The sequence below is a fragment of the Ictidomys tridecemlineatus genome, chromosome 6, assembly GCF_052094955.1.
Source record: "Ictidomys tridecemlineatus isolate mIctTri1 chromosome 6, mIctTri1.hap1, whole genome shotgun sequence".
NCBI lineage: Eukaryota > Metazoa > Chordata > Mammalia > Rodentia > Sciuridae > Ictidomys > Ictidomys tridecemlineatus.
In genome coordinates this window covers 118089808-118108739 of record NC_135482.1, presented here as the reverse complement: position 1 = coordinate 118108739, position 18932 = coordinate 118089808, and the positions used below count along the sequence as shown (strand labels likewise).

The 18932-nt window shown below is 32.9% G+C and overlaps 1 protein-coding gene across 2 annotated transcripts in view; it reads left to right on the top strand.

Moving 5' to 3' along the window:
* The window catches only part of LOC144365007 (uncharacterized), a 56486-nt gene that overhangs the window by 10510 nt on the left and 27044 nt on the right, over positions 1 to 18932 (top strand). For both annotated transcript variants that reach the window (XM_078015643.1, XM_078015642.1), the window contains exons 5-10: positions 275 to 412; positions 2716 to 2777; positions 5345 to 5378; positions 8645 to 8711; positions 10964 to 11021; positions 11117 to 11262. In XM_078015643.1, the coding sequence (XP_077871769.1) occupies positions 275 to 412; positions 2716 to 2777; positions 5345 to 5378; positions 8645 to 8711; positions 10964 to 11021; positions 11117 to 11262 (505 nt within the window). The remainder of the gene's footprint in view (positions 1 to 274; positions 413 to 2715; positions 2778 to 5344; positions 5379 to 8644; positions 8712 to 10963; positions 11022 to 11116; positions 11263 to 18932) is intronic.

The window sequence follows — 18932 nt, the reverse complement described above, 5'->3', positions numbered from 1 at the left end:
GAAATCTTTTATGTACTTCAAATAAATAGCCTCATCACAGTTATTGTCCATCAAGTGATTTTATGTTTATAACTTCTACCATGTAATTCCCTATTGGGACAAGAAGTTTCCTCTTTGTTTTTTTTTCTATTTAGACTGAGAGATGATTTGCACAGATGATCCCCCAACATGCTTATGTCTGTTAAGATATGTAAAGCAAGATATTAAATTGATTAGATACATAAAATTAGCTCTTAAAGTACCTAATAACAAAATTATTTCTCCATTATTTTAGAACAGCCCTCATGCTTGCAGTGAGGTATGAATCACCACATATAGTCAAGCTTCTTATTGAAGGAGGCATTGATGTCTTTGCGGAAGATGTGGATGGAGGGACTGCATTATGTTATTCTGTTGCTAGTGGCTGCAACATGTAAGTGTTTTAATTAAAGTACTAATCAACATTAAGTGGAGGTTGAAAATAAGCACAACTATCATCTTATGTATCATTTGAGTGTTCATAGTTCAAATATGTTAGGAATGACAGTGACTGAGTCCCTTCACCAGCCATTTACACTGCAGAAGTCTAGGCTAATTAGCAGTAGTGATTAGTGCAGGATATCTCACAGGACTTTCTTTTTCTTTTTCTGCTGGTGTTGTGGTGTTGGGGATTGAACCCAGGTCCTCAACCATGACCTCTCCCACTGAGATACACCTCCAGCCTATATCTTAGAACTTTAAAACGTTTATCCTTATAGATCCCAGCCTTATCCACTTCATTCCAAATATAATGTCCACTATGGCAACTATGATTTTTCTTATTAGGTATTTGCATTTTTAAATGCTCAGCTTAGTAAAAAAAACTTCTTACTTTCCTCTGGGAGCTAGCTCTTTCACTTTCCTTCTTGAATATCCCCAGGGTCTGTGAATTCTTTAAGTTCAAGGAAGACAGTTCTCTTTTACTACACAGCTGAAAGGGAAAATAAGGGACTTTAAAATCATTATTCATTTCTGTCATTTCATTGCTGCAGTGTTGCTATTAGAAATGGTCTTGCAGTGTGGCAATGGTTAACTTTTACTACCCAGTTGTCCTGACAGATCACTGTCTCTAAGTCCTCATGGAACAATGTAGGTTTGAAAGTTACACTTGTTTTTGAAGTTCACATATGCATGTGTGGCCACACTCACTTATGATTCTCAAAGCAGCTGCATTCTGCTTTGGCATGTGAGCCATCTAGCTTTAGTCACACACATAGTGAGCAAGCACACCATGTCCTCCACTTAAATTCTTACATAGAGCACATGTGTTAGCCAAAACCTTCAGGGTGAGTCATTCTTTGTCTTTTCTGCAAATATTAGTTGGAATCATTTAAAAACTATCAGATACTTTAAATAATGTCATAGGAAGAGATCAGTTTCCTTTCATGTTTGCTAACAGATCAGTACCCAAAAGCCTCATTATGTCCTGTGAAGCACTTTTCTTTGACAGGGGGAGGTCTCATATTACTGTTTCCAAAGGGGAAGTGTGATGACTTTAATTGGCATCTCTAGTGATTTTTCTTCAATTTTGATGAAAATTTCTCAAATTACTTGCCCATTTTCCTGAAGGCTTCAGAATATTTTCAAGTTCTGCCTCACTGGGAAGTCATTAAAAGCAGCATTCTAAGATCTAAGAGAATTGAGATATCTGACAGTTAAGCCCCATACTGACACATCAATATCTGTGTATAAAATAGGATTTTGTCATCCAAGTCAGCTGAAGATGAACATGGAGACTAAGCATCATTCTCACAGAGATCTGCTGGTTCCATTTGACTTGATAGAGAAGGAATAGTAGCAGGCCAAGTCAGTTTTGGCATTTGTTAATTTTCTGCCCTGGGTGCAATTGCTTAGTTTCGTAACAGGGAAAATTATATTATGTAATTTAAGGATATAAAATATTCATAAATAAATTGGATTTTTAAATTATCCCAATGCTGATTTGCCCTGAATTATGAGGCCTAAAGAAGAATACAGTCAATATCCAAAATAAAAACCTAATAGTATTTTTCCAATAACCTTAACATTTGAATATTAAATCCTGTGATAACAATTGGCTTTCCAGAATAATTCAGGATTAAAGAACTAATTACTTCATTACTATTTTTCTTAGCATGTTTTAATATTATCTCCTTAAATCTTCATAACAACCTGGTAAACTAATGAAGTATGGTCTTATTTTTTAGAAGGAGACTTGAGTCCAAGAGAAATGATTTGTGCAAGATCAAAGAGCTATTGTTTACAGAGAGAGGATCTGAATTCAGGACATTTTTTTTATGTCAAGCTACTCTAGTTAATGTATTGAGCAGTATTGTCCTTAATGCATAATTATTTCACCTTTCTTTTTTCTTCTTCATTACAAGCCTTTGAGTGCAGTGGCATGCACCTTAACTGCAGATACTTGGGAGCCTGGGGCAGGAGGATCACTTGAGCCCAAGAGTTCAAGACCAGCCTTCGCACCACCATGGTGAAACCTCAGCTCAAAAACAATACAAAATAAAATGAAAACATAAAACCATACAAATAATTGTATGGTTATTGGATGTTTACAGAGCTCACAAATTTGAAATACATGGGATAAAATTCTGTTGTTAGCTCTTATGATGTCTAAAATTCTCTCAAGTTAATCTATTTGTTTAACATTTTTCATTCAGTATTAAAATACTAATTGTGTTGCTTTTCTATACATGGCAACAGGAAAATAATGTTTGACTGTACAGAAGAAAAACGTAAGATGAGGAGGAGAAATACCAAAGAAGGTAAGAATTCTGACAGTGAACTCTCTTGTTGTTTCTACCTTACTAAGTAAGTAAGAATAAAAAATGTTTTGGTAACAAAGGAGTAGTGAAAAAGTCAAATTGTAAATTGCATTCATATTTTTTAAATTTGTTTTAAATATTTTTGAATACCTTATTCAAGAAATTAATTATTGGAAGTTTATAATCTGAAACAGTGTTATCTGAAAAAACTTACATTAATAGTTTTAACTGTATAAATATATATTTTATGTAAGATGTTTTATGGATTTACATTAGTAGTTTTGACTGTAAATATAATATATGTTTTATATAAGATGTTTTATGGATTTATAGTTTTTCTTATATATAAAAAAAGATTTTTAAATTGGTGTGTTGTGTTTCTTTAGTAACATTATAGCATTTTAGATTTGTTCTAAAAAGAGATATTCTTTTTAACTACAGATATTGACTGCTTATTTGCACAAATTATTGGATTTCACTCTGACATCCATATATGCACATCTTACTTGAATCTTATCCATCCTCCCTAGTTCCCACTTTATTTTCCCTCACTCCCCCTCCTCAACTCCCCTTTCCCTTCTCTAGTAATATCTTTTCTATTTTTTAGGATATTATTGTTTTTCATAATCCACATATGAGGGAGAACATGAAATCCTTGGCTTTGTATTCCTAATATCCTGCTTAACATTATGACTCCCATTTCCATCGACTTACAAATTTTTTTCTTTGTTTATTTCTTCAGGGATTTCCTTCAATGTTTCTGTTGAGAAACCTGCTGCTCATTTGATGGGTTTACTTTATAAGTGCTTTGATTCTTCTCTCTCATAGCTTTCAATATTAATTCTTGATTTGTATTTGTCAATTTTATGTTATAGAAAAAACAGTCATTCTTTTCTGGTTAAGTACGCTTGGGGTTCTAAATGCTTCCTGTAGGTACAAGGTTTTCATACCTTTTCCCAAATTTGGAAAAATTTTTGGTGTTATTTCACTGAACAGTTTTGTGATGCCTATAGCCTGTACCTCCATTGCTTGGTCTTTATGAGTCATAAAGTTTAGTCTTTAATAATATCCTAGGGGGTTGAATGTTCTGTTCATTCTCCTTTTTATTTCTTGAGGTTTGCTACTACCTGAACTTGAAATTTTATCAACCTATACTTGGTCTAGTCTATGGGTGTTACATTAGCTGAATTTTTTATTTGAGCTATTTAGCTTTTATTTTCAATATTTTGCTTGATGATAGATAATTAGTGCATTAAGAACTCTTATATCCCCTTCTCTGTATTTATACAGAATCTCTGTTCATTAAATTGCTCTTTTGTATCCTGCAGTAAATTTCTTAATTTATGCAATTATTTATTTGTATTCTTTTTGAATTCAATCATTATTTTTGGCATTTTTAAAAATTATTTTTCTGGCATTTCATCTACTGCAGTATCTTTGAAATCATTTATCAGAGACTCATGAAGATGTGAAGGAGTAATTTAAAAAAAATTAAATCCAGGGTTTATGCATGCTATGCAAGCACAGTACCACTGATCTTTATCCCCAACCTTCTTTATCAGTAGATTTTCTGCCATGGTAAATACGAAGACAATCATATTGCCTTTTGTTTTGTTTCTTATCTTACATGAAGTGGAAAATGATTTTTTTTCTCCTACCAGGAGTTGGCACATTCTGTAAGCTCAAGTAACTTAATAATTGTATTTAAATACTTTTTCATATCAGCTATTACTCCTTGGCAACTTGCTGCTAACTCCCTGGTGCTTCTTTTTAAACTTCTCTATGAGAATGATATAGTTGTTATGACTATATCAAGTGATAAATATATGATATGGTGTCTAGCCCAGACATGGTGTCTAGTCCAGATCATGTTTGAGCTCTCAAGGGTATCATCTTTCTAGTGGTAAGGCCTTGTTTGCACTACACACAAGAAAGTAGCTGGAACTAAGAGATTAGTATCTTCATTAGAACATCATTAGTGAGGGTAAGTATATTGATTTCTACTGAGCTCTTCTCAACTTTAAGCTATAATATCTTTGTAAGCATACCAGTCCCTGGTCTGTTGCCCAATTTTTGCCATGCCCCAAAGGATGCTTCCTACACATCTAGCTTCCTTATGAAAGAGTATTTCATTATAAATTTCATGTCATAACAAAATAATCATACTCTCTTATAATTGTTCTTAACTGCTTTTAGTCCAGAAAACTCATGAGATTTGTTTGATATTGTCAGCTTAATACTACCATACCAATTCAACTAATGATAATTTCTGTCAGTTTTACATCTTTCCCATTAGAATTATGATCATGGGACATAGTATTTTACATTTTAATATCAAATTATGATGAATCTCATTCTTTGTCCTTGCACTAGATAAATACAGAGAAGGGGATATAAGAGTTCTTAATGCACCAATTATCTATCATCAGTATCATGAATATTTATTCTAGAATCATCTCCATGTATGACCCCAAAGAAATACTTCATCACAAAGCATCAGTCATATACTTTTAACATTTTATATTTTATACAATTTATTAAATATGCATTTTATCTTTATTTAATAGGGAGTGAAAGTTCTACAGAAGACTCCCTAACAGGGTAAGATAAATTTTAAAAATTTATATGTTAACTATATTCAGGAATAAAAATTTAAAAAAAAACTACTATTTCTGAATGCTTTTGTCTGGACTAGACAACATATTAGATATTTATCACTTGATAGAGTCCTAACAATATATTTGAAAGTATTTGTGTTATTATAACACATTATTTACTAATTAAGCAACTGTCATTCAGAGTTGTTTCCTAAATAGCCCGTGATCCTTTCATTAACAATAGCTGGTCTGAGACTGACAGTCAGCCTGTCTGGCTGACAATGCCATTTTCCTGCCCCACTGCCTAGGCTTCTATGCAGCCTACACTCAAGATACATGTATGATATGAGGAAAAGTGCATGGAGTACTGCATACATGGTATACATTAAGGGTGTCTGAGTGGAAAACCTGGTGCTAGGTGTGCCAGTGGAAAACCACTTACCCTGTAGGCACAGCCCTGGGTGTGAGGCTGTGTGTTGCAGTCCCTGCGTTTGCTCCATGGACTGCTCCTCAATTGGTCGCTGTAAGAACAGTTAGCAAGAAATTGTATTGGTGGCTGCCTATAATCTGCCTAGCTACTACCTGAGTATATATACATGGTATCTGCACAATAAAATCAGACCTGCTTCCTGGTTTGTCTGGAGGTCTTGATTAGTTACTCCATAGCCACATTGTCCTCTACCATGTTCTTTGGACCTCCTTGCTGGACAAAAGGGAGCCCATGCAGTATCAGATCAATTCAGAAAGTCATAGGTACTTATGTGTTATTTCTGACTATATTTTAACTGAGAAACCTGCTTATCCAAGAGTTTCTTCTGATAGACAGTTTTTCTGCTAACCAGTACCCTTTTTTTACATAAAAAATTTTAGGGAAAATCTTACATAGTTGTGGTTATAAGACAATGGGTTTTTCATAAGAAAGATTAGGCAAGGAAGAGAGGAATTATTTTACTAGATGTGAAGAATAACTATGTGTAGAATAGTATACATAAATTAATTTGAGTATCAATTTAGAGGTTATTTTAATTGATTTTTGTTAATTCTCCTAATTTGATGGTTCTTCAATTTGTTTGTTCTATAAAGACTTTTTTTTAGCTTTTTTTCTATGCCTTTAATCTTTTCTTGAATTTTTTCCTTTCTTTTCTACTCTTTTGTTGTTTATTTTGATATTTTTCAAAACATTTTTCATCTAAAAACTCATTTTTTCCCTTATAGAGCCAATAAAAAGCAGAAATAAGTTAAAGATTTAAGACATTCTAGCAACTAACCCAAGTATTCTATAATCCTTCAAAATGCTTTTAAAATACTGGCCAAGTGGTGGTTATGATGATGAACTTGAAACTTGAAAGATATTAAGAAGACTTTTCTGATACAAAACATGGAAGCAATGAGCTTTGAACTCAGGTTCCCTAATTTTAAACCAGTCCTCTTCCTTATTATCATTATTTTTTTCTTTAATGTATTTTTATTTGGTGCTGAGGATTCAACCCAAGTGCCTCATGCATGCCACGCAAGCGCGCTACCACTTGAGCCACATCCTAAGCCCCTATTATCATTCTTTAGTTGAATGGGGGAGCAAATTTAGGAACCTAAGTGAAGAAGTTAAAAATGGAATTAAGAAGTGAATTCAGTAGTAGAGAATCATAATGGAACTAACAGAGGAAGGGCAAATTTGAAAAACAATGGCACTGTGATGGGTAGGAATGAGAATTTTGGAAAAGTGATCAGAATATTGAAATTTATGACCAATTTGATAAAGACAAAAGAAAGATTAATGACACAGGATATTGGGAGCTATCTAAAAAGGCATATTAAGTAGGAGGTCAAAGAGCATCCTGAATAAGTCATCAATTTCTTGTTTGTTTAATTGGAGTAACTGACAAACTTCAAGGTTTTTGATGAAAGAGGTTTAAATAATTTGAGCCACTGGGCAGAGTCTCCAGAGCACTTTGGAATGTGAGGGTGGCTTAGAAACAATCAAGCACCAGGGGACTTGAAGTTGCTAACCTACATGGATCTATGGCACAGAGCAGATGTCCACCTTTCACCTTTTTTCCCAACTCATTGATGACTTCCTATGCACATGAAGGTTAGGGCTCAGGAATGACTGGTTGGCAAAGCCATCATAGAGCTTCAGTTGGGTACTTGTTAACATGCTTATGCTGACACCAGTGACTGAGACACCATTTAGGAACATGGAAAATGAGCTCCAATATTGTGTCAATTGTGCCCAGCCATCTCTCAGGTATCTACATCTTCAAAGGATGTAGATTTAAAGGTTGGATACTACCACTAAGTCCTAAAGAAGAGGGATCTGAGAGTGTATACCCATAGGAAGGAAGATATTTAGGCTGTACTTAGGAGAACAGAGGTATGACTTTGAGTACTCTACTTTTCTGGCAATCTTTTCTCTTGATCATTTGAGTGCCCATGAAAATTTTGAAGTGCTTGATAGTTTATATGGATCTAAATGAGGCAAGACCTATATAGGAAAAAGAATTATATTTTATATTTCACTCTGTATGGCAAAAGTATTTCCAATAACAAATATATTTACATTCTTTGACTTGTGCACATTCAACTTTCAAACAATTCAAATATTTCAGGGAACTCCCTGTGCTGTTTGTGGATAAAAGGAAGCAGGGGCTGGGGATGTGGCTCAAGTGGTAGCATGCTAGCCTGGCATGCGTGAGGCCCAGGTTCAATCCTCAGCACCACATACCAACAAAGATGTTGTGTCCGCTGAGAACTTAAAAATAAATATTAAAAATTCTCTCTCTCTCTCCTCTCTCACTCTCTCTTTTTTTAAAAAAAAAGGAAGCAATGGGCTCTTTTTAGTAGATAGTATCCATGTTGAAGAACCCAGCTTACTCTTTGATAGAAAAGATACAGGAAAGTATTTTTCTACTTTATCTTGGGTTATTAGAGACTGTTTCTGTTCAAGAAACAAAAATTATTTTGCCCATTAATTTGATTTTCAGTTCAGCTTTCACCACAGGCCAGTTTGTAAAGATAAATTATTCTCAGGTTCTGCCAAACTGTTGTTTGTCACTTTTTGAAAAGAAACTAAAAGATCCTTCAATGAATATTTCATAGACAGGAAAAATTGGAGGCAGAAATAAATAAATAAATTTTGTTTAAGAGAAGTCATACTGTTATTACTATATCATCAAGAAATATCATTTGATATAATTAAACATTCACCAAAGTTTGTTTTTTTGAAAAACTGGACTTATACATTTTTTGTTGTTGTTTATTTTTACTCTAAAGATGTTCTGATAAACCTGGCCCTAGTCATTCTATGCCGGATGAGGGCGGCAATCAATCTGATACCAAGGTAAAGTACTCTTTTGTGAAGTTAATTTTCTTGTTCCAAAATTTGTTTTTGGACATGTCTATTCTTAATGTTCTGCAGTGACCTCCCTGTCATTTATTTGAAAATTGTTCAGAAGAAATTATTTCATAGAATTATGGTGATTTCTTTTTATTAATACATTTTTGTAAATACTTAAATACTTCAGGGCATTGGGGGCTGGAAAACACACAAACAGAAAAGTTACATTAGGAAAATCCTTCCAACTGCAGAAGAAATGTAAAATTTTGTAAGATTCATTTGAATAAATATACTTTACTATGACTTTTAAATCATACAGGAATTTTATGATATTTATACCTAAATAAAGATTTAAGCATTGAATTACTTTTCCTAGTAATCATGGAATTTCCCTGGAGCCATTAATTTGAAGCTATAAAGCATATTGTGTATGTACATTGTGTATACTTATTTCTCTTGGACACTGTATGTTTTAGGATCATATTCTTCTTAGGAGAGCTTTTTCCCTATTTATATTCTTGATTCTTTATTTATACTAAAATAATATTAGAAATGTGGCAATATAGAAATTTAGAATCTGTTTCTTAATGCTTGCATTACAAAGGGATTGCATCATGTTTTCTGAATCTCTCCACTGAGTGCTTTTAAACTCATGATCTAAATAAAATAGATATTTTGTGCAAGATAATAACCAGTTCTTGAAGCACAGCATCTTAATGACTATGTGGTAAAACTTTAGTTTTAGAACTTCTTTGCCTTGTAGTGTATTAAAATATCCACTCAAAGATCTTATATAACATTTTGAGACATATCTTTACTTAGTTATTTACATATTCATTTCAAATCTCTTCTATCATCATGAACTATTGGAGGTTAGGAAACATATCTCCCGGAGTAACTAGAATAAAAGGAATATTTTTAATGTTTTTGACATGAATAAAAATGACCCAAAAATAGATTTATAGATAATGAATTATCCTAAGTAATATAATATGCATGGTAGAGCTAATAATCAAATCTATTGAATTTCTACAAATATGGCTTAAATTTATGTTCTTCTTTAGTGCTTAGGTTGTAAAAGTTCAGGTGAGTTATCGTGAATTAATGTCAAAAAAGGAACAATTCTTTACAATTAAGAATTGTAATTCTTTACAATTAAGAAAAATGCCATAAATAGGAAAGTTGCAACCAGAATATCTCCTGTAGAGTCTCAACCCATGTGTGATTAAGTATCAAGTTCCACATTTTTCTTTTTCTTCAGAAGTAATATTACAGGTTTCAGATAGTGGTTTATAACCATTTAAGTCACAGTTATTATATTCTAATAAAATGTAATGCTTTATTATAGAATTATTAACAAAAACAAGCATAATATAATACTATTGAGTCTTAAACATTAGTATGAATAAAAATTTTTATTATATTTAATCGTAACCACTCAATTCCTTTCTTTTTCTTTATTGACTTAAACTCAGAGTCAATTGACTAGTCATGTCTTCTATTTTTGTTTCTTTCTCCTTTCTTTCCTAGTAAAAATGTTTTAGTCCTAGAAAACATTTATTTAGTGTTTGTTCTTTCAGCCATCTTTGTTTCATGGTCGGTTTTTTTTTAATCTCCTGGCTTAGAAACTGTGTGACTTTCAGCCATCAATCATTGCCCCAAATATTATTCTTGTCATTATTCTTCTCTTTCTTAGAAGGAGCACCATTTATATAATCATTTATCTTCAGCTGTTTGACTCACAGGATTGAAGCAACTTAGGTTGTTTGTGATTCCAACCCCTCTTATTCATAAGATATTCAGATAGCATGTTTTTCCACCAAGAGGTAGTTCATATCAATGTAAATCATGAAAACCCATTCCAAATATTACATGTAATTACTTTATATTTCTTAAATTGTTATTTTTTAAAAGTACTCTAAACTGCTACACATGGCTGCAATTTTTATCCTAGATTATTTGGGTTAAGAAAATAGTCAAATGGATTTCAGTATTTTTGTAATAATCAATTGGAGGTAAGGGGAGTAATATTTAGGAGCTCTCTCTACCATCTCTCATAGTCCTCATCCCATGAGAAGATGTAGGTTAGTAAATGGCAGCATTAGGGTTTGAGTATACATCCACTGACTCAGAAACCTGTGTTCTTACTGTTGTATCATGGAGCAATGGCCAATATTATGTAATTATCAATTTTTGCCAATGTAATTATCAATTTTGGTGCTTGCTACACCCAAAGCTTTTTTTTTCCTTTCTAGAATATTGCAAGAGAAAAAGAAGAATTATGTAAAGATTTTCAACAGTCCAGTAAAGATGGTAAGCTATTTGAAGACTGCTTCTTCTTATGCTGTTCATTAATTTGAAATGACAGACATTTTCATATACTATTTACTTTGTTTTTACTGTCATAGAAGCAATATCTGACACAGGAACACGAGAAAATAAAACCTTGTTTGACAACAGTGGTACTGAGTGTCAAAAGGAAGATGAAGATGAAGACAATCTTGTACAATTTATCAGTATAAAGACCCCTTTCTTTTCAGCAACTGACTCAAAGGTGAGGTGTTTTTAAACCTCTTTTTCCCATGTCTTCTTACATATCATCTTCCATATGCACATAATAATGACATACATCCCAGAGGTAAACATAAGGCTACAAAGTCATAAGGATAGCAACAGGCAGAGTAGATATGCAGGATTAACATTTATGGAACTTGGTGGGAGTGAGCAATCCTTAGGAATGCCATTATGGATGGAAAGAATTAGAAAAAAAAGCATAATCCCCCACTTTTGTATGGGTGTACCTGGAAGGAGAGCCCCCTTATCTAAGGAAAGCCCAAGGAATGTATCCCAGAGCTACCAGGCTAAACCAAAATTCCAGGAAATATATTTGATAGTTAAAAAAAATAAGAATGTGTCCTTGACAGTGTTCCACACATAGGATAATCATTTATCAAACATGTCATGGCAACAAAGAAAGGCTGGGACTGCCATTGCTTGGGAGGGTTCCCACTGCAGTCATACCGATTTGAATTATCTACCAGCTAGAGGACAGAGTGACCCAACACACCTTTTGGGGATTCTAAGGTATCTGAAAGCTGGGAATCTTTCAAAAGAAACAATGACCAAGAGATTTTGTTGTATACGTTGTGTAGTTTTATTGAAATTAAAGAAAAAGGCAAAAAAAAGTAAAAATTGAAGAAAAAGAAAATAAGCCAAAAGAACAGCTCGATGAATACGAAGCTGAGAATGAGGGATGCATAGGAAGAAATTATTTAAGGGCGAGATATATCCAGATTGAATAAAAGTCAAGATGAAAGAAGTTAAAAATATAACAGAAATAGTGAATTTAAGGACAGCAGGAGCTCTATATTATTAATTATGATAGAAACTAGATTCTTCTGAAAAACTTAGTTGATTTTAATGAAGATCTTGAAGAAAATATAATCCTCATTTCTTTTAAACTTAAGGAGTTTGTAGTTCCGATGTGGATAGAAGTGGGAGTGGAGTCATTGAAGGACTTTCTGGGTGTGAATATAAGCTCATAAGGATTGGAAGGAGCCAGTCAATGAATGCTTAGGAGGAGGCCATTCTGGATAGGGAGTGCAGTGGGTCATTTTACTCCTAATATCCTGAAATGACCAGAGAGGTGGTGTGGGATCACTATCAGCATAATCATTTTGTGATTATAACATGTAGAAAAATCATGAAAATAAGTGCTTGGCATATATTATATGCTTAGTAAAACAAAATTATTTTCATTGTGTTCTCACTGAAGCTTGGAATTTTAAAATTTAACACTAACGAATTATAGACAAGATGATTAAGATGGTATTTTTTTGTAATTGATGCACATGAAGTACCTAAATGACTTATTTGTACATGCATATTACATTTTGGCCAATTTCACTCCAAAATACTTACCATTTCTTCCTTCCTATGCCCAACTCCTTTCTCTCTATACTGATTGTCTTTCCCAGTGAAAATATCTCCTTCTTTAGTTTCACCATAGGAGAGAAAATGTCATGCTTTTTCTTTTGCATCTGACTTATTGTTCTTCACATGATGCTTTCTAGGTCCATCATTTTTTTAAGAATGACACAATATCACTTTTTTATGGATAAAAAATACACCTGTGTGTATATATACCACATTTCCTTTTTCTATTTTTTTTTTACTTTTTTAAAAAATTGATTTTAAAAAAATAAATGAGAGCAGAATGCATTACAATTTTTATTATACATATACAGCATAATTTTTCATATCTCTGGTTGTATACAAAGTATATTCACACCAATTCATGTCTTCATACATGTCCATCACATTTCACCATCCTTGCTAACTGCTGCTTCCTTCCATCCCCTCCCACCCTCTGCCCTATCTAGAGTTTGTTGGTTCCTCCCATGCTCCCCCTCCCTACCCAACTATAAATAAGCCTCCATATATCAGAGAAAACATTTGGAATTGTTTTTTGGATTGGCTAACTTCACTTAGCTTTATCCTCTCCAACATCATCCATTTACCTGCAAATGCCATGATTTTATCCTCTTTTATTGCTGGGTAATATTCCCTTGTGTATATATGCCACATTTTTTTTTATTCATTCATCTACTGAAGGGTATCTAGGTTGGTTTCACATTTTAGCTATTTTGAGTTATGCTGCTATAAACATTGATGTTGCTGTGTCCCTGTAATCTGCTGTTTTTAAGTCATTTGAGTATACACCAAGGAGAGGGATAGCTGGGTTAAATGATGGATCCATTCCCAGTTTTCCAAGGAATCTCCATACCCTAATCTTTATCATGTGTGATTAGGCCCCAACTTCCTTAATAAAAACTCGTGTAGTGCAAGAATTAAAATTAAGAATCAATAAAAATAAATCAATAAAATAAATCAATAAAACTAAAAAGTTTCTTCTCAGCAAAAGAAACAATCTATGAGGTGAATAGATATCCTAAATCTTGGGAGCAAATTTTACTCTTCACACATTTTCTTTATTTATCTGTTGAGAAACACCTAGACTGATCCTATATCTTGTCTATTATAAATAGTCTCTTAAAAACATGGGTGTATACAGAATCTCTTGAGTATGCTGACTTTAATTGTTTCAACAAATACTGAGGACTGGTGTAGTTGAATCATACAGCAGTTCTAGTTTTACTTGTTTTTTGAATAACCTCCATAATGATTTACCTAGGGGATATAGTACTTTACGTTCCCACCAAAAATTTATAAGTGTTTTTTCTCCCCACAACCTCCCCAGTATTTATTATTTGCTTTCTGACTGGTGTAAGATGAAATCTCAATGCTGTTTTGATTTACCTTTCATATGGTGTTGGAGATTTGTACCTCTTTTTCTAAGAACTATTTTTTCCTTTTATTTGCCCACTTGTTGAATGGGAAATTTGTGTGTCAGGTGTTAAGAATTTTGAGTTTTTTATTCAGGATATTAGTCCTCTGTTAGAAGAATAACTGGCAAAGACTTTCTCCCATCTGAAGACCATCTCTTTATACTGCAGTTGTTTGACTAGCCTTGCAGAAGATTTTTTGATTTCATGCAGGCCCACTCATCTATTGTTGCTGTTATTTCCTGAGCCATTCAAGAAGTCAGTGCCTATGCCTATTTCCTAAAATGTTGTTATAATTTTCTGTACTTTTTTAGTTGCAAAGCTTTTGGTCTTATATCTGTCTTTGATTCCTTTTAAATTGTCTCTTGTACAATGTTAGAGATAGGGATCTAGTTTTATACTTATTGCTTGTTCACCCACAATCATTTTCTAAAGAATCTTTCTATTCTTCAGTTTATGTTTTTGGTACTATTGTCATAAATGAGATGACTGTAGTTGTGTAGATTTGTCTCTGTGTCTTTTATTCTATTTCATTTTGTATAGGACTGTCTTTATGCCAGTACCATGCTGTTTTCCTTACTATGGCTCTGGATTACGTTTTGAAATTGGGCATTGTGGTGTCTCAATCATTGGTTTTATTCCTCATTCACTTTAGCTAATATGGGTCTTTTCTTCTTTCATGTGTATTAGTAATACTTTTTCCAGTTGTGCAAAGCTATTATTTAAGTTTTTATATAAGTTACATGGAATCTGTAGATTATTCTTGGTAATGTGATCACTTTTACAGTATGAATTCTGTCTTCCTATGTATATGTGATAACTTGTTAGCTTCTAGTTTCTTCTTCAGTATTTTTTTTCAATATTTTTAAATTTTTGTTGACGAGGTCTTTCACCTCCTTGGTTAGATTTATTCCTAGGTATTTATTAAGCTATTTAAATGAGTTGTTATACTGATTACATTCCCATCAGGTTTGCTATTGCTATTGAAAACCTTATTTTTTTTTTTTTGTATAATGACTTTGTATACTGTTACTCTGCTAACTTTGTTCATCCTTTTTGATGTCCAGATAATTGCTGCTGAAAGTCATTTATTTCAAATCTGGAAATAGGTACTCTTCTTTGTTTTTGGCTTCCATTTCCATGTGTTTTCATTTTCTATCCTTTTACTTTTATTGTCTGAATGTATTTTCCAGTCAAGCATACTCCTACAGAATAGTAGATTCATTTTTTTATTAATTCAACATTTCTTATATTTTGGATAGGTCTTATAATTGGAGAATTAGTGTTAATATACAGATGAGTGCTGCTTTCTTTTTTTATTTCTAATATAGATTTTGCTTCTAACTTAAATTTGATTAACTATTGTATGCTTTCCTATGCTGTCTTTGTGGATTTTAATCTCATGTGTGGAATTTTTCTTTGAGCATCTTGTGAAAAACTGGCTTGATTGACATGATGTTTTAGTTTATTTTTGTCTTGGAAGGTCTTTATTTCATCTTTGAATTTGAAGGATAACTCTGAGGCATATCGCCATCTAGGCTGGCAATATTTCACTTTCAGGACTTAAAATATGTCATTGCAGGTGCTCCTAGCCTTTAGATTTATACCGGTGCCTTATCATTTATAGGTGTCTTGTTTTTTCTCTCTTTGCTCTTAGTTTTGGCATTTTAAGTAAAATATAAATGCAGAATTCCTCTTTTGTTTATATCTATTTAGACTCTAAATGTCTCCTGTGTTTTGATGTTCACCATGTTTCCATGATGAAAGAAATTTTCTCTGAAAAGTTCACTGAATAATAATATAAGTTCATTGAATAAGTGTTCTCTGTTATTCATCTCTGTCTGCAGTACTTAAGCACAATCTGAGACTTGACTTTGGTCATTTTTTTCAATATTTATTTCTTTTAGTTGTACACATACCTTTGTTTTTTTATGTATTTATTTTTATTTAGTGTTGAGGATCAAACAGAGGCCCTTGCACCTGCTAGGCAAGCACTCTACTGCTGAGCCACAACCCCAGCCCCTTGATCATTTTTTTATTAGACTTTTATGGTTATACATAGTCGTTAGGTTCATCCCAATAAACTCATATATGTATGGAAAATAATTTCAATTCATAATGTCCCCTTTTCCCTTTAATTCTCCCTTCTCTCTCCAATTCTCTTTCCTCTATTCTATTAGATTTCCTTGTGCTGGCCTACGAATTTGCATTTAATTGGTCCTTTATTTAATCTTATCCTCCCCATCTCTTTCCTTTAATTTACTCTTGATTTTGCAAGACAACATCTGACATTTGAGTTTTTGAGTTTGGCTAATTTTACTCAGTACTCTATTCTCCATTTCCATCCATTTCTCAATAAATACTATAATTTCATTCTTTAAAATGGCTGAATAGAACTTCATTTTGTGTGAGTGTGTGTGTGTGTGTGTGTGTGTGTGTGTGTGTATATATATATATATATATATATATATATATATATATACACATACATATGTGTGTGTGTGTGTGTGTGTGTGTGTGTCTTACCATGTCTTAACCTCTTCATGTATTGATGGGCATCTGTGTTGATTCCATATTTCAGGTATTGTGAATTGTATTGCTATTAATATTGATGTGGCTATGTTTCTGTAGTATACTGATTATAGATCTTTTGGGAAAATACCCAGGAATGAGATAGCTGGGCCATATCATGGGATGCATCCCTAGTTTTATTGAGGAATCTCCAATCTTTTTTTTTCAGAGTGGTTTATTAGTCTGTAGTACAAGTGTTCCTTTCTCCCCCTATTCTTGCCAGAATTTATAGCTCTTTGGATTCTTGATTATTGCCATTCTGAGTGGAGTGAGATGAAATCTTAATGTAGTTTGCATTGCCTTGATTGCTAGAGATATTAAACATCTATTCATAATTTATTGGCCTTTTATATTTTTCTATAGAGAAGTTTCTGTTTAGTTCTTTTGCCTATTTATTGGTTTTGCTATTTTTTTTTTGGAGTTAAGATTTTTGAATTATTTCTATATTGTGGATGTTATTCTCCTATTGGAGGAGCAGATTTCCAAGATTTAATCCCATTTGTAGTTCTCTCTTCATGCTTTTGTTTACTTAGCAGTGCAGAAGCTTTTTATTTGAAGCCACTTATTGATTTTGGTTTCATTTTTTGTGCTCTGTGGCTCTTGTAAATGAAGATGGTGTCAGTACCTCTATGATGGAGTGATGCTCCTATGTTTTCTTCCAGCCATTGTAAGGTTTCTAGTCTAATTCCTACATCTTTGATCCATTTCAATTTGAGTTTTGTGCAGGGTGAATAATAGAGTTCTAATTTCATTTTTTCTACATACAGCTATCCCATTTTCCCAGCATCAAGATATATTTTTGTCATCTTTCCCATATATCAGACCATATAGGTTTGTGAGTTTTTCTTTGTGTCTTCTATTCCATTGGTCTTCATACCTCTTACGGTGCCAATACCATGCTGCTTTTACTACTACAACTCTGTAGTATAATTTTATATTTGGTATTGTGATGCCTCCTGCTTCACTATTCTTGTTTATTATTACTTTGGCTATTTTGGGACTCTTCTTACAAATGAATTCAAGAATTGTTTTTCTTCTAATTCTGTGAAGAACGTCATTGATGTTTTGTTGGAGATTGTATTAAATCTATATATTGCTTTTGGTAATATGACCATATTGACAATATTAATGCTGATTATCCAAGAACATGTGATGTCTTTTCATCTTCTAAGGTCCTCTTTAATTTTTCTTAAGTGTTCTATAATTTTCATTGTAGAGCTATAACACTCCTTTAGGTTAATTTAAAAGTATGGTTTTTTAAATTTTATTTGAGGTTGTTGCAAATGGGATAGTTTTTCTATTTTCTTCCTTTATTGAATCCCCATAGGAGTATAGGAAAGCTATTCATTTGATCTTGTATCAGGCTACTTTGTTAAATTCATATATATGCTCTAGAATTCTTCTGGTGGAATATTTTGGACCTATAGATATAGGATCATAATGTGAGCATAGGATCATATTGTCAGTAACAGAGATAGTTTGACTTCTTCTTTTCCTATTTATAACCATTTGAGTTCCTTTTCTTGCCTGATTGCTTTGATAATGTTTCAAGGAGTATATTGAATAGGAGTGGTGGGAGGGGACAGCTTTGTCTTGTTCCTGAATTTAGTGGAAGTGCTTTTAGTTTTACATCATTTGCTATGATGTTGGTTTTGGGTTTGTCATAATGGCTTTTATGATGTTGAGGTAAGTTTCTTCAATCCACAGCTTCTTCCTCATTTATATTATGGGTGTTGGATTTTATTGAAGATCTCTTATGTGGCTATTGAGATGATCATGTGATTTTTTTGTTGTTCTGCTTAAGTAAAGAATCAGTTATTGGTTCATGTAGTTTTACCAGGCTTGCATTCCTGAAATGAAACTCAGTTGATCATGTGGTAGTATGTTCTTGATATGTTTTTGAATTTGGTTTGCTGATATATTATTTAGAATTTTTCCATCTATGTTCATCAGTGATATTGGTCTATAGTTTTCTTCTCTTGATCATCTTTGGTTTTTGCTTTAAAGTTACATATACTAGCCTCATAAAAAGTATTAGGGTTGTCCCCTTTCTTAAGATTTCATGGAATACCTTGAGAAAAACTGATATTATTTCATCTGTAAACTTCTTATAGAGGTCAGCTGTGAATCCATCACATCTAGGGCTTTTCTTTTTTGGAATGCTTTTAATTGCTGATTCAATTTCATTACTTGATATTGTTCTGCTTAGGATTTCTTTATCTGGTTCAATATGGGCGGTTATATGTGTTTAGAAACTTGTGCATATTTTCCAGGTTTACTATTTGATTGGAGTATAAATTTACAAAAT